General features: G+C 45.4%; 1 protein-coding gene across 3 annotated transcripts in view; it reads left to right on the plus strand.

Annotated features, from left to right (window-relative positions):
• LOC139581656 (transcription factor COE1-A-like) overlaps window positions 1–17,343 on the plus strand; it is a 123,907-nt gene that overhangs the window by 55,924 nt on the left and 50,640 nt on the right. For all 3 annotated transcript variants that reach the window (XM_071411647.1, XM_071411648.1, XM_071411649.1), the window contains exons 7-10: window positions 442–523; window positions 688–828; window positions 2,872–3,003; window positions 4,595–4,721. In XM_071411647.1, coding sequence (XP_071267748.1) covers window positions 442–523; window positions 688–828; window positions 2,872–3,003; window positions 4,595–4,721 — 482 coding nt within the window. The remainder of the gene's footprint in view (window positions 1–441; window positions 524–687; window positions 829–2,871; window positions 3,004–4,594; window positions 4,722–17,343) is intronic.

Consider the following 17,343-nt stretch of genomic DNA (forward strand, 5'->3'; position numbering starts at 1 on the left):
CGATGCCAGGGCGTGTCCACATAATGTGGGCCTGTGCACTGCTACCCTGGGTACCGCTGTAGCTCCCAGATCCCCTGCCGAGTGAGCCTGGGGCCACGCCCAGTTAACGTGTGTTACCACGAGGAGGCCCAGCAGGAGTCTTGGTGATGGAGAGGCTGTATACTGGCAAGTGAAGGCTTACATGCAGAGCTTGCTTCCCGGTTTGCTACAAGTGCTAGCCAGTGGCAGGAAGCTGGAAGCGAGAGGGTTACAAGCAGGTGGGAAGCAGGCATGCACCTTCCCTCTAACTACTGCACAACTGCACGAGATGCATCACAACACCCTGTGGGGTACACACACACGCTGCTGCTCTCATTGCTGTCTGATTAAACGCAGCTCTATTAGGTCAGGAAACAAAAGCGATGATGCATGAGACTGTTTTCTGGTCTCCTCTCTCTCCAGGTTCTTCCTCAAGTTCTTCCTGAAATGCAACCAGAACTGTCTGAAGAATGCAGGGAACCCACGAGACATGAGACGCTTTCAGGTGGGAGAGAGAGAACCGTAAAACCTCATTTTACATCATAACATTAGACACAACGGTAATGCTGTTTGATGGTAGCTTTCAGGTCCTGTCTCACGTGTCCTTGTCTGTCCCCCTGACCCCTTTTCCTCTATGTCTCTTGTGCCTCCTGTCCATGTCTGTCCCAGGTGGTGGTGTCTACCACGGTGAGTGTGGACGGTCATGTCCTCTCTGTGTCTGACAACATGTTTGTCCACAACAACTCTAAACACGGTCGCCGGGCCAGGAGACAAGACCCCTCAGAAGGAACACCCTCGTTCCTGGAGCATGGGAAACTCTCTCTCTCTCTCTCTCTCTCTCTCTCTCTCTCTCTCTCTCTCTCTCTCTCTCTCTCTCTCTTTCTGTCTCTATCTTTTTCTCCCTCTATCACTACCTCCCTCTTCCCTCACTTTATTTATTTCGCTTCTCCCCCCTCTCCTCTCCTTCCTTTTCCTCTCTTCTCGCCCCTCTCCTCTCCTTCCTTTTCCTGTCTTCTCCCCCCTCTCCTCTCCTTTCTTTTCCTGTCTTCCTCCCCCTCTCCTCTCCTTCCTTTTCCTCTCTTCTCCCCCCTCTCCTCTCCTTCCTTTTCCCTCTGAGATGATGAGAGCAGCAGTGAATCCTGTATTCCCCCAGTGGCCGGCTCTTGTTAGAACTGCCATAGTGTCTTATGAGGACCATGTGTCGTAGCAGGACTATGGTTCTTATGAGGCCCCAGGAAGCTTAAAGACAACGCTGAGCTTATTTCCTATGAGACCTGGCTGGGTTTATCCTCCAGCCTCTATCTCTCTCTCTCCCCCAAAGCTTTTCCCAGGTTAACACACACAAGCATGCTCGATCTCACACACACACACACACACACACACACACACACACACACACACACACACACACACACACACACACACGCACGCACGCACGCACGCACGCACGCACACACACACACACACACACACACCCCTAATACTTTGTAATGATTTAGAGCCTGCTCAGATTCCTCCAACTCAAAGTAATCCAGTTAGATTCTCATTATCTTTTCCCTGACGGTAAATAACAGGAACATATTTTTCCTGTGTGGAACGACCTCAACCCCAGGGACCATCATGATCAAACTACGACTGGATTTGGGTGATAGCGCACACTAGATTACATTAAGATTCAGCGTTAAGTTTTAAGTCGCTGTGATGACTATTTTCTAGGTCTGTGTCCCAAATGGCACCCTATTCCCTATATGGTGTAGTATTTTACACCGGGGCCCATATGGAGAGGGAGGAAAGAAGGAATAGAAGGAGGAATAGAGCAGAGGGAGAACAGAACATTACAGGGAAGAGAGTGGGGGAGCGTGGGGGAGAGAGGATAGGTGTGAGAGTAGAGATGGAGGAAGAAGGGGAACAGAGAGAAGAAAGATGCATGGGAGAGGAGAGGAGAGGAGAGGAGAGGAGAGGAGAGGAGAGGAGAGGAGAGGAGAGGAGAGGAGAGGAGAGGAGGGGAGGGGAGAGGAGGGGAGGGGAGAGGAGAGGAGAGGAGAGGAGAGGAGAGGAGAGGAGAGGAGAGGAGAGGAGAGGAGAGGAGAGGAGAGGAGAGGAGAGGAGAGGAGAGGAGAGGAGAGGAGGACCTCTAAGTGTTTTGTGAAGTATCAGGGCCTGTTTGAGGCAGTACTAGGCAATCAGCGCACAATGATATGTATTGCGGTATCAGGGCTTGCGATAGGCAGTACTAGATGAGCAACGAACACAACAGATGGCAGAGAGGAAGACCCCAAATGTTAATCTTATCACATGGATTCATGTTTCACCATCTGGTTGACTCACACACACCATCAGGGTCGATGAAAATACTTGCAGGATGAAGAGGAGGAGAGATGAAAAGGGAGAGAGGCAGAGGAGGGAGGGGAGAGAGAGGAGAGTGAAGAGAGAGGAAAGGGAAGGATGACGGAGAGAGAGGAGGGTAAAGAAAGCGAGGAGAGAGAGGCAGAAGAGAGATGTGGAAAGAGCAGAAGTCATTCTGTAGTAAAGTGGATTACCCTGCTTTGGAGAATGACATCATGTCTGACAAGCTGAGGATCTGTAAAGTAGAGGAGATTAAGCCTTTATTTATTATTTATTTGTAATTCCACTGCTGTTCTTTTCTCCAATCTGATCCAGTAATGTAAAGCCTGTAATCATAAGATCCAGGGGTCAGTATTACGCCTCACAGCAGACCTCCTTATGAATTGCAGAATTTAGTTTTTCTCTTCATAGAATCAATCAGAAGGGAGAAACTGTACTGTGGGAGTTAAAGCTATATTTCTGATCGCTCTACCCCCTACCTCCCTCCTCCCTCCCCCTCCCTCAACAGCCACCCCTTGTATCAAGGCCATCAGCCCCAGTGAGGGCTGGACTACAGGCGGGGCTACAGTCATTATCATTGGAGAAAACTTCTTTGATGGACTTCAGGTCATATTTGGTACCATGCTGGTCTGGAGTGAGGTCAGTAGCGTGTGTGCGTGCTTGTTTGTTTTGTTTGTTTGTTTGTTTGTTTATTTGTTTAACAAAAAATAGTGAACGAACAAAAATTTCACCAACTGGGGACATTTTGTTAGCCCCACGAGGTCAAATGTTATTTCTGGGGAGTTTCGGGTTAAGGTTAGAATTACGTTAAGAGTTAGGGTTAGGAGCTAGGGTTAGGGTTAAATAGAGTTTTTGGGGTTAGGGTAAGGGTTAGAAGTTTGGAACCACCAAGACTCTTTCTGGAGCAATCGGGGAAGAAGACAGAGCTGACAGAGCTGACAGAGCTCCTGACAGAGCTCCAGAGTTCCTCTGTGGAGATGGGTGAACCTTCCGGAAGGACAACCATCTCTGTAGCACTCAACCAATCAGGCCTTTATGGTAGTGGCCAGACGGAAGATACTCCTCAGTAAAAGGCACATGACAGCCCGCTAGGAGTTTGCCAAAAGGCACTTAAAGGACTCTCACACCATGAGAAACAAGATTGTCTGGTCTGATGAAACCAAAATTGAACTCTTTGGCCTAAATGCCAAGAGTCATGTCTGTGGGAAACCTGGCACCATCCCTAAGGTGAAGCATGGTGGTGGCAGCATCATGCTGTGGGGATGTCTTTCAGCGGCAGGGACTGGGAGACTAGTCAGGGTTGAGTGAAATATGAACTGTGCAAAGAACAGAGAGATCCTTGATGAAAACCTGCTCCAGAGCGCTCAGGACCTCAGACTGGGGCGAAAGGTTCACTTTCCAACAGGACAACGACCCTAAGCAGACAGGCAAGACTTCGGGACAAGTCTCTGAATGTCCTTGAGTGGCACAGCCAGAGCCCAGACTTGAACTCAATCAAACATCTCTGGAGAGACCTGAAAATAGCTGTGCAGCAACACTCCCCATCCAACCTGACAGAGCTTGAGAGGATCTGCAGAGAAGAATGGGAGAAACTCCCCAAATACAGGTGTGCCAAGCTTGTAGCGTCATGCCCAAGACTCAAGGCTAAAATCGCTGCCAAAGGTGCTTCAACAAAGTACTGAGGAAAGGGTCTGAATACTTATGTAAATGTGATATTTCAGTTTTTATTTTTTGCACAAAAAATCTCAAAATAATTTTTTGCTTTGTCATTGTGGGGTATTGTTGTACATTGATGAGGGGAAAAGACGATGTAAACATTTTTAGAATAAGTCTGTAACCTAACAAAAATGTGGAAAAAGTCTAGGGGTCTGAATACTTTCCGAAGGCACTGTATAGAACTTGTTTTAATTGACATTTTATTTAACCTTTTTTTAACTATGTCAGTTAAGAACAAATTCTTATTTACAATGAGATACAATGAATACACCGGCGGCCAAACTCGGACAACGCTGGGCCAATTGTGCGCCATCCTATGCGGCTCCCAATCATGGCCTGTTGTGATACAGCCTAGAATCGAACCAGGGTCTGTAGTGACACCTCTAGCACTGAGGTGCAGTGCCTTAGACCGTTGCGCAACTCTGGAACCCCAAAATGTTATGGGGTCTGTAATGACAAGTGAAGTAGATATGTAATATTACAACCTTCTTTTGTCCCCTGTCCCCCTCCGTAGCTCATCACAGCCCACGCCATCCGGGTGCAGACTCCCCCAAGACACATCCCCGGGGTTGTAGAGGTCACGCTGTCATACAAATCTAAACAGTTCTGCAAGGGCACACCTGGACGCTTCATATACACAGGTAAATACATCTTAATTTAACACACCTGACGCTACATATTCCCAGGTAAATACACCTTAATTTAACACACCTGACGCTACATATTCCCAGGTAAATACACCTTAATTTAACACACCTGACGCTACATATTCCCAGGTAAATACATCTTAATTTAACACACCTGACGCTACATATTCCCAGGTAAATACACCTTAATTTAACACACCTGACGCTACATATTCCCATGTAAATACACCTTAATTTAACACACCTGACGCTACATATTCCCAGGTAAATACACCTTAATTTAACACACCTGACGCTACATATTCCCATGTAAATACACCTTAATTTAACACACCTGACGCTACATATTCCCAGGTAAATACACCTTAATTTAACACACCTGACGCTACATATTCCCAGGTAAATACACCTTAATTTAACACACCTGATGCTACATATTCCCAGGTAAATACACCTTAATTTAACACACCTGACGCTACATATTCCCAGGTAAATACACCTTAATTTAACACAATTGACGCTACATATTCCCATGTAAATACAACTTAATTTAACACAGCTGACGCTACATATTCCCAGGTAAATACACCTTAATTTAACACACCTGACGCTACATATTCCCAGGTAAATACACCTTAATTTAACACACCTGACGCTACATATTCCCAGGTAAATACACCTTAATTTAACACACCTGACGCTACATATTCCCATGTAAATACACCTTAATTTAACACACCTGACGCTACATATTCCCAGGTAAATACACCTTAATTTAACACACCTGACGCTACATATTCCCAGGTAAATACACCTTAATTTAACACACCTGACGCTACATATTCCCAGGTAAATACACCTTAATTTAACACACCTGACGCTACATATTCCCAGGTAAATACACCTTAATTTAACACACCTGACGCTACATATTCCCAGGTAAATACACCTTAATTTAACATATACACTGGGGAGGAGAGGAGAGAGGGGAGAGATAGAAGAGGAGTGGGGAGAAAAGGAAGTGAGTAGCAATGAAAGGAGAGGAGAGGAGAGAGGAGAGGAGAGGAGAGGAGAGGAGAGGAGAGGAGAGGAGAGGAGAGGAGAGGAGAGGAGATGGGAGAAGGGTAGAAGGGACTATGGGATGACCATGGTTGGCCATCTTGGCCTCCTGGTTGGTGGTTGGCTCCAGTCTGTGTTTAGTGCCAGTGGGTAATCATATAGGACTGGCATGGTGTAGCCTGGCAGCTGGCAGCTGGCAAGGGAATGGCACATTGACATGCACACACACACACATACACATTCACACACACACTGGGGACAGCTGGTATCACTAATCAACTTGTGTTGGGGAGAGGAACCACATGCTGCCTGCTCACAGACCTAATTAATTCATCACACACAATACTGCTGCTACTATTGGAATAAACACACACACACACACACACACACACACACACACACACACACACACACACACACACACACACACACACACACACACACACACACACACACACACACACACACACACACACTGTACAGTCGTGGCCAAAAGTTTTGAGAATGACACAAATATTAATTTCCACAAAGTTTGCTGCTTCAGTGTCTTGATATTTTTGTCAGGTGTTACTATGGAATACTGAAGCATAATTACAAGCATTTCATAAGTGTCAAAGGCTTTTATTGACAATTACATGAAGTTGATGCAACGAGTCAATATTTGCAGTGTTGACCCTTCTTTTTCAAGATCTCTGCAATCCGCCCTGGCATGCTGTCAATTAATTTCTGGGCCACATCCTGACTGATGGCAGCCCATTCTTGCATAATCAATGCTTGGAGTTTGTCAGAATTTGTGGGGTTTTGTTTGTCCACCTGCCTCTTGAGGATTGACCACAAGTTCTCAATGGGATTAAGGTCTGGGGAGTTTCCTGGCCATGGACCCAAAATATCGATGTTTTGTTCCCAGAGCCACTTAGGTATCACTTTTGCCTTATGGCAAGGTGCTCCATCATGCTGGGAAAGGCATTGTTCGTCACCAAACTGTTCCTGGATGGTTGGGCGAAGTTGCTCTCGGAGGATGTGTCGGTACCATTCTTTATTCATGGCTGTGTTCTTAGGCAAAATTGTGAGTGAGCCCACTCCCTTGGCTGAGAAGCAACCCCACACATTAATTGTCTCAGGATGCTTTACTGTTGGCATGACACAGGACTGATGGTAGCGCTCACCTTGTCTTCTCCGGACAAGCTTTTTTCCGGATGCCCCAAACAATCGGAAAGGGGATTCATCAGAGAAAATGACTTTACCCCAGTCCTCAGCAGTCCAATTCCTGTACCTTCTGCAGAATATCAGTCTGTCCCTGATGTTTTTCCTGGAGAGAAGTGGCTTCTTTGCTACCCTTCTTGACACCAGGCCATCCTCCAAAAGTCTTCGCCTCACTGGGCATGCAGATGCACTCACACCTGCCTGCTGCCATTCCTGAGCAAGCTCTGTACTGGTGGTGCCTCGATCCCACAGCTGAATCAACTTTAGGAGACGGTCCTGGCGCTTGCTGGACTTTCTTGGGCGCCCTGAAGCCTTCTTCACATCAATTGAACCGCTCTCGTTGAAGTTCTTGACGATCCGATAAATGGTTGATTTAGGTGCAATCTTACTGGCAGCAATATCCTTGCCTGCGAAGCTCTTTTTGTGCAAAGCAATAATGACGGCACGTATTTCCTTGCAGGTAACCATGATTGACAGAGGAAGAACAATGATTCCAAGCACCACCCTCCCTTTGAAGCTTCCAGTCTGTTATTCGAACTCAATCAGCATGACAGAGTGATCTCCAGCCTTGTCCTCGTCAACACTCATACCTGTGTTAACGAGATAATCACTGACATGATATCAGCTGGTCCTTTTGTGGCAGGGCTGAAGTGCAGTGGAAATGTTTTTGGGGGATTCAGTTCATTTTTATGGCAAAGAGGGACTTTGCAATTAATTGCAATTCATCTGGTCACTCTTCATAACATTCTGGAGTATATGCAAATTGCCATCATACAAACTGAGGCAGCAGACTTTGTGAAAATTAATATTTGTGTCATTCTCAAAACTTTTGGCCACGACTGTACACACACACACAGAACAGGAAAGTGGGTAGAGAAAAGGAAACTGGGTGTATTTTCACATCCCTATTCACGTGTAAAGCTGTTTTTATTCTGGGCAGCCTGCTTTTCTCTCCTTCCCTCTCTCTCGCTCCTACAAGTCCATTTACATGTATCACCATTCATCAAAGAAGCTACAATCCCTTCCTCCAGGCAGAGATGCTGTAATCCTGTGAGGTCTGTTAGGGGCTGTAAAGAGCTGTGAAGTGCTGGCAGGCTTCTGGCTGTAGATTGGGTTTGTGTCCCAAATGGCACCCTATTCCCTGTATAGTGCAATCCTTTTGACATGAGCCCTATGGGTCCTGATTAAAAGTAATCCTCTATGTAGTTAATAGGATGCCATTTGGGACGCATGTTGGAGGTGCATGATGATGAACTCGTTCAGAAGTCAATCCTTTCCTCTTCAGAATGCAGTCACCACCGCTTATCACTGCTGATATTAAAAGACCCTGCTGCTGGAGCACATATAAATCGAACCAAATGTTATTGGTCGCGTACACATATTTAGCAGATATTATCGCAGGTGCAGCGAAATGCTTATGTTTCTAGGTCTAACAGTGGTACTGTTACAAAACTATACACAAATCCCCAGATATGAAAGGAAATAAGTTACGAAATACCAGAACGAGCAATGTCATATTCCGGAATATAAATATACTGCATATACATATATATATACAGTACCAGTCAAAAGGTTGGACACACCAACTCATTCAAGGTTTTTTCTTTATTTTTACTATTTTCTACATTTGTAACAGGGCGCGTACTGGCGGCAGAGAAGTCAGGCGCAGCAGAGCGAAAACTGATTTACAACGGTGTCGTTTAATAAACATAAAAACCACCGTAAACAGAACAATCAATGAATGGGTCAAACAAAACCCAGTCTCCACCAGCATAACGTGCACAAGCACTACAAGAAACAAATCCGCACAAGGACATGGGGGGAATAGAGGGTTAAATACACAACATGTAATTGATGGAATTGAAACCAGGTGTGAGGGAAGACAAGACAAAACCAAAGGAAAATGAAAGGTGGATCGGCGATGGCTAGAAGGCCGGTGACGTCGACCGCCGAAAGCCGCCCGAACCAGGCGGAAGTCGTGACAACATTATAGAATAATAGTGAAGACATCAAAACTATGAAATAACACATTTGGAATCATGTAGTAACCAAAAAAGTGTTAAACAAATCTAAATATATTTTATATTTAAGATTCTTCAAAGTAGCCACCCTTTGCTTTGCACACTCTTGTCATTCTCTCAACCAGCTTCATGAATGCTTTTCCAACAGTCTTGAAGGAATTCCCACATATGCTGAGCACTGCTTTTCCAACTCATCCTAAACCATATCAATTGGGTTGAGGTCGGGTGATTGTGGAGGCCAGGTCATCTGATGCAGCACTCCATCACTCTCCTTCTTGGTCAAATAGCTATTACACAGCCTGGAGGTGTGTTTTGGGTCATTGTCCTGTTGAAAAACAAATGCTAGTCCCATTAAGCGCAAACCAGATGGGATGGCGTATAGTTGCAGAATGACGTGTTAGCCATGATGGTTAAGTGTGCCTTGAATTCTAAATAAATCCCTAACAGTGTCACCAGCAAAGCACCACCACACCATCACACCTCATCAATGCTTCATGGTGGGATCCACACATGCAGAGATCATCTGTTCACTTACTCTGCATCTCACAAAGACACAGATGTTGGAACCAAAAATCTCAAATTTTGACTCATCAGACCAAAGGACAGATTTCCACCGGTCGAATGTCCATTGCTTGTGTTTCTTGGCCCAAACAAGTCTCTTCTTATTATCGGTGTCCTTTAGTAGTGGTTTCTTTGCAGCAGTTCGACCATGAAGGCCTGATTCACGCAGTCTCCTCTGAACAGTTGATGTTACTTGAACTCTGTGAAACATTTATTTGGGCTGCAATCTGAGGTGCAATTAACTCTAATGAACTTGTCTTCTGCGGCAGAGGTAACTCTGGGTCTTCCTTTCCTGTGGCGGTCCTCATGAGAGCCAGTTTCATCATAGCGCTTGATGGTTTTTGCGACTGCACTTGAAGAAACTTTCAAAGTTCTAGAAATGTTCCATATTGACTGACCTTCATGTCTTAAAGTAATGATGGACTGTCGTTTCTCTTTGCTTATTTAAAATGTTCTTGCCATAATATGGACTTGGTGTTTTATCCAAATAGGGCTATCTTTTGTATACCCCCTACCTTGTCACAACACAACTGATTGGCTCAAATGCATTAAGAATTAGAAAAATTCCACAAATTAACTTTTAACAAGGCGCACCTGTTAATTGAAATGCATTCCAGTTGACTACCTCATGAAGCTGTTTTGGTGAATGCCAAGAGCGTGCAAAGCAGGGTAGAGTACCGGGTGGTAGCCAGCTAGTAACAGGCCGGCTAGCGGTGACTGTTTAACAGTCTGATGTCCTGGAGATATAAGCTGGTTTTAGTCTCTCGGTCACAGCTTTGATTCACCAGTACTGTCTCTGTCTTCTAGATGGTAGCGGGGTGAACAGGCCGTAGCTCGGGTGGCTGAGAACCTTGATGATCTTCTTGGCCTTCATGTGACACAGGGTGCTGTAGATGTCCTGGAGGACAAACAGTGATGTGTTGTGCTGACCGCGCCACCCTCTGGAGTGCCTTGCGGTTGTGGACGGTGCAATTGCCGTACCAGGAGGTGATACAGTCTGTCTGACAGGATGCTCTCATTGGTGCATTTGTAGAACTTTGTGAGGGACTGAGGGGCCATGCGGAATTTCTTCAGCCTCCTGAGGTTGAAGAGGCGCTATTGCGCCTTCTTCACCACACTGTCTGTGTGCATAGACCATTTTAGGTTGTCAGTGATATGCATGCCGAAGAACTTTAAGCTTTCCACCTTATCCACTGCGGCCCATCGATGTGGATAGTGGCGTGCTCCCTCTGCTGTCTCCTGAAGTCCACGATCAGCTCCTTTGTTTTGTTGATGTTGAGGGAGAGGTTATTTTCCTGGCACAACGCCGTCAGGGCCCTCATTTCCTCCCTCTAGGCTGTCTAATCGTTGTTGGTAATCAGGCCTACCACTGTTGTGTTGTCAGAAAACCTGATGATTGAGTTGGAGGCGTGCGTTGCCCCGCAGTCATGGGTGAACAGGGAGTACAGGAGGGACCTAAGCACGCACCCTTGTGGGGCCCCCAGTGTTGAGTATCAGTGTGGTGGAGGTGTTGTTGCCTACCTTCACGAACCTGGGGTCGACCCATCAGGAAGTCCAGGACCCAGTTGCACAGGGCGGGTTTCAGACCCAAGGCCGTGAGCTTAGTGCTTCATGATGAGAGAAATGAGTCCTATGGGTGATAGTCATTTAGTTCATTTACTTTGTATTCTTGGGTACAGGAACAATGGTGGACATCTTGAAGCAAGTGGGGACAGCAGTCTGGGATAGGGAGAGATTTAATATGAGATTTAATATGTCCATAAACATTGCACAAGATGCAAAATATATTTTAATGTGAAACAAACAAGAAATAAGACAAAAAAACAGAAAACTTGAGTGTGCATAACTATTCACCCCCCTAAAGTCAATACTTTGTTGAGCCACCCCTTGCAGCAATTACAGCTGCAAGTCTCTTGGCTATGTCTCTATAAGCTTGGCACATCTACTCACTGAGATTTTTGCCCATTCTTCAAGGCAAAACTGCTCCAGCTCCTTCAAGTAAGATGGGTTCCGCTGGTGTACAGCAATCTTTAAGTCATAGCACAGATTCTCAATTGGATTGAGGTCTGGGCTTTGACTAGGCCATTCCAAGACATTTAAATGTTTTCCCCTTAAACCACTCGAGAGTTGCTTCAGCAGTATGCTTAGGGTCATTGTCCTGCTGGATGGTGAACCTCCGTCCCAGTCTCAAATCTTGGGAAGACTGAAACAGGTCACCCTCAAGAATTTCCCTGTATTTAGCGCCATCCATCATTCCTTCAATTCTGAACAGTTTCCCAGTTCCTGCCGATGAAAAACATCCCCACAGCATGATGCTGCCACCACCATGCTTCACTGTTGGGGATGGTTTTCTCGGGGTGATGAGAGGTGTTGTGTTTGCGCCAGATATATAGTTTTCCTTGATGGCATAAAAGCTCAATTTTAGTCTCATCTGACCAGAGTACCTTCTTCCATATGCTTGTGGAGTCTCCCACATGCCTTTTGGTGAACACCAAACGGGTTTGCTTATTTTTTTCTTTAAGCAATGGCTTTTTTTCTGGCCACTCTTCTGTAAAGCCCAGCTCTGTGGAGTGTACGGCTTAATGTAGTCCAATGGACAGATACTTCAAACTCTGCTGTGGAGCTTTGCAGCTCCTTCAGGGTTATCTTTGGTCTCTTTGTTGCGTCTCTGATTAATGTCCTCCTTGCCTGGTCTATGAGTTTTGGTGGGCGGCCATCTCCTTGCCGTGGATAAATGTTGTGGTTCGCGCTTTCAGTTTTGCGTGATTGCTGCCATCTATCCACGGTTTCTAGTTTGGATAAGTTGTAATCCTCACAGTGGGAACAACATCCTCTATGCACTTCCTGATGAACTCAGTCACCGAGTCAGTGTTTACGTCAATACTATTCTCATTACAGGTAGTTGCTAAAAATTGGGTGCGCACACACACGTACACACATACAAAGACCAATGCTCTCTCTCTGACAGACAGACAGACACATTAAGAGTAGTATTTCTGGGTCTAGTACTGATTAGGTGTGAAGCATCAGTAATCAGTCAGGAGGCTGAGGATGCTTTTAGGACAGGACAGGGACAGGAGAAGACTAAAATACAGCAACAGAATATTATCAACCTGAAAGACTCTAAATGTGTCCCAAATGGCTCCCTTTATAAAGCCCATAGGGCCCTGGTCAAAAGTAGTGCACTACATAGTGAATAGTGTGCCATTTAACTCCCATTCTCTCTATGTTCTATCTAACTACTATTCCACAGGGGGGTGGAAAGAGCCAGAAGTTGTTTGTCATTTTTATATCGGAAGGAACTGTGAAATGGAAGAACTTCAGTCTGTCTGTCTGTCTGTCTGTCTGTCTGTCTGTCTGTCTGTCTGTCTGTCTGTCTGTCTGTCTGTCTGTCTGTCTGTCTGTCTGTCTGTCTGTCTGTCTGTCTGTCTGTCTGTCTGTCTGTCTGTCTGTCTGTCTGTCTGTCTGTCTGTCTGTCTGTCTGTCTGTCTGTCTGTCTGTCTCTCTCTCTGTCTCTGTCTCTGTCTCTCTCTCTCTCTCTATAACAGTTGAGTGCAGTAGCGAGGTGGTCTATTACTTTCTCTCCCTTCCCATTTGTGAATTCAGTCCTTTATTGAGCTGCCGTGGAGTCTGCTGTTGATTAAAACTTCTGGATTCTCCAGGTAGAGATGGGGAGCATGCCACACACACGCGTCCCCCCCCACCCTACAGTCAGACACAGTTCCTAAACAACCTCTATATTATGGAGATATTCAAATGAGATTCAGGGTTTAGACACTATCTCCTGCTAAATGGAATGGTAGGAAGGAATTGGAATGTCCAGATGGTGGAACACCACATTATAATCTACCCTAAAGATCAGTATTGGATTTATGTTGATTATAGGATTTTCCATTTTGCGCTTTTATGATGGGTTAGATTATAAAATATTGTTTGCTATAGGTCTAGTAATCTTACTGTAATCTTAATTCCTAGATTAGTTGAACTTTTGGTATTATCACAGTGAAATGTCATATTTACATACATTCATTGGTAAAATTCTCAAGCATCTGTTTAAAAGTAAAATAGGCAGGCTTTCCTTTATAAAAAATAAGTGATGCATTCTATGGGTCTGAATTTCCTGCTGTTTTATCCTCTTGACATGTTCAAGTGATGTGTCATTTAGTCTGTCTGATCCTCCAAATAAACTCAATCACCGGAGAAATGGATCAAAACAAGATTGTATGGAATTGATTTAGGTTGGGGGATGGGTCAGTGTGTGAGTGTGTGTGTGTGTGTGTGTGTGCACGCGTGCGTGTGTGTGAAGAATGAAGCAGTAATACTATTGAACCTCCAGTGGCTGAATCGATCCTTAGCCAGCTATCATGAGATCCCACCTGAACACTGGAGAAGGAAAAGAGAATGGCTTAGAGAGAGAGAGAGAGAGAGAGAGAGAGAGAGAGAGAGAGAGAGAGAGAGAGAGAGAGAGAGAGAGAGAGAGAGAGAGAGAGCGAGAGCGAGAGCGAGAGCGAGAGCGAGCATCAGAGGTGAAGGAACAGGTGTCCCTGTTCCTCCTTCATACTACAGGAAGATAGATCACTGGCTGGCCGAACCTTCGTCCATCTGTCCTCTTTCTATCCTCCTATCCTTCCTCTTACCCTCCTATCTTTCCTGCTCCCATCATCATCCCTCCCTAACTAATACTCTCCCCCCTCCTCCTCTTCCTCCTCCCTCCCTAACTCATTTCCTACCCTCTATTCCAGTTAAATATGAAGCGTTGTGGATGGTGGTGTGGATGTGGCTTCATGAAACTTCCATGTGTATTGATCCTGATGATGGAGCTGATCGAGTTGATTGGGAGGTGAATCCCTACAGTTGCTGATTATAAAGTTAATGATGTTTTCATGTTTACTGGTTAGGATTGGGTCTTTTTGGAGAGTGATGTGATTCATGTATCTCTCTCTCTCTATCTTACCCTATCTCTCTCTCTATCTTGCCCTATCTCTCTCTCTCTCTCTCTATCTCTCTCTCTCTAACTTGCCCTATCCCTCTCTCTCTCTCTCTCTCTCACCCTATCTCTCTATCTTGCCCTCTCTGTCTCTCTCTCTAACTTGCCCTATCTCTCTCTCTCTCTCTCTCTCTCTCTCTCTCTCTCTGTCTGTCTTGCCCTCCATCTCTCTATCTTGCCCTCTCTCTCTCCCTCTGTCTCTCTATCTTGCGCTCTTACACACAGACACACAGACAGACTACGTGGCTTTTATTATCTAAAAGGCTATTTTCTAACATATCCTGTGTCATAATATCTTGTGAAAAATCATAGACCCTCAGCTGGTTAGTGTAATAAGCACACAGGACTAATCCTAGTCTGAATCCTACTTACGACTTAAAGGGGTCATAGGAGAGAAAATAACTGTTATTTCTCTGTAATATTTGAAGATGTGATTTTCTCATTGTTTTGGCGTGATTCATATCCTTACCAGCTGGCCTGAACTGATTTTTCACTCTGACCTAGTCTCTGTCTCATCTCCCTCTTTTCTCAGTTCATCTCTCCAGGCTCCCATTTGCCTATGCCGTGGTCAACCTCTCTCTTCATGTGACGTATCTTTCCTTCTCTCTGTCCATATCATTGTGTAAAATGGAAACAGCAAAAAGAGATGGGGAGGGAGAAAGAGAGAATCAAATCAAATCAAATGTTGTTTGTCACATGCGCCGAATTCAACAGGTGTAGACCTTACAGTGAAATGCTCACTTACAATGCAGTTTTAATAAAAATACCTGTCAAGTAAAAAATAATTATAATAATTGATGAGTAAAAAATAAGAAATGGAAGTAACAAATAATAAAACAGCAGCTGAAGAATAACATTAGCAAGGCTATATACAGGGTGTTACGGTACAGAGTCAATGTGGAGGCTATATACAGGGTGTTACGGTACAGAGTCAATGTGGAGGCTATATACAGGGTGTTACGGTACAGAGTCAATGTGGAGGCTATATACAGGGTGTTACGGTACAGAGTCAATGTGGAGGCTATATACAGGGTGTTACGGTACAGAGTCAATGTGGAGGCTATATACAGGGTGTTACGGTACAGAGTCAATGTGGAGGCTATATACAGGGTGTTACGGTACAGAGTCAATGTGGAGGCTATATACAGGGTGTTACGGTACAGAGTCAATGTGGAGGCTATATACAGGGTGTTACGGTACAGAGTCAATGTGGAGGCTATATACAGGGTGTTACGGTACAGAGTCAATGTGGAGGCTATATACAGGGTGTTACGGTACAGAGTCAATGTGGAGGCTATATACAGGGTGTTACGGTACAGAGTCAATGTGGAGGCTATATACAGGGTGTTACGGTACAGAGTCAATGTGGAGGCTATATACAGGGTGTTACGGTACAGAGTCAATGTGGAGGCTATATACAGGGTGTTACGGTACAGAGTCAATGTGGAGGCTATATACAGGGTGTTACGGTACAGAGTCAATGTGGAGGCTATATACAGGGTGTTACGGTACAGAGTCAATGTGGAGGCTATATACAGGGTGTTACGGTACAGAGTCAATGTGGAGGCTATATACAGGGTGTTACTGTACAGAGTCAATGTGGAGGCTATATACAGGGTGTTACGGTACAGAGTCAATGTGGAGGCTATATACAGGGTGTTACGGTACAGAGTCAATGTGGAGGCTATATACAGGGTGTTACGGTACAGAGTCAATGTGGAGGCTATATACAGGGGGTACCGGTACAGAGACAATGTGGAGGCTATATACAGGGGGTACCGGTACAGAGACAATGTGGAGGCTATATACAGGGTGTTACGGTACAGAGTCAATGTGGAGGCTATATACAGGGGGGTACCGGTACAGAGTCAATGTGGAGGCTATATACAGGGGGTTACGGTACAGAGTCAATGTGGAGGCTATATACAGGGGGTACCGGTACAGAGTCAATGTGGAGGCTATATACAGGGGGTTACGGTACAGAGTCAATGTGGAGGCTATATACAGGGGGTACCGGTACAGAGTCAATGTGGAGGCTATATACAGGGGGTTACGGTACAGAGTCAATGTGGAGGCTATATACAGGGTGTTACGGTACAGAGTCAATGTGGAGGCTATATACAGGGTGTTACGGTACAGAGTCAATGTGGAGGCTATATACAGGGTGTTACGGTACAGAGTCAATGTGGAGGCTATATACAGGGGGGTACCGGTACAGAGTCAATGTGGAGGCTATATACAGGGTGTTACGGTACAGAGTCAATGTGGAGGCTATATACAGGGTGTTACGGTACAGAGTCAATGTGGAGGCTATATACAGGGGGGTACCGGTACAGAGTCAATGTGGAGGCTATATACAGGGTGTTACGGTACAGAGTCAATGTGGAGGCTATATACAGGGTGTTACGGTACAGAGTCAATGTGGAGGCTATATACAGGGTGTTACGGTACAGAGTCAATGTGGAGGCTATATACAGGGGGTACCGGTACAGAGTCAATGTGGAGGCTATATACAGGGGGTACCGGTACAGAGTCAATGTGGAGGCTATATACAGGGTGTTACGGTACAGAGTCAATGTGGAGGCTATATACAGGGGGTACCGGTACAGAGTCAATGTGGAGGATATATACAGGGGGTACCGGTATAGAGTCAATGTGGAGGCTATATACAGGGGGTACCGGTATAGAGTCAATGTGGAGGCTATATACAGGGGGTACCGGTACAGAGTCAATGTGGAGGATATATACAGGGTGTTACGGTACAGAGTCAATGTGGAGGCTATAT

This window comes from Salvelinus alpinus, chromosome 7 (genome assembly GCF_045679555.1).
Source record: "Salvelinus alpinus chromosome 7, SLU_Salpinus.1, whole genome shotgun sequence".
In the NCBI taxonomy this organism is placed as follows: Eukaryota; Metazoa; Chordata; class Actinopteri; order Salmoniformes; family Salmonidae; genus Salvelinus; species Salvelinus alpinus.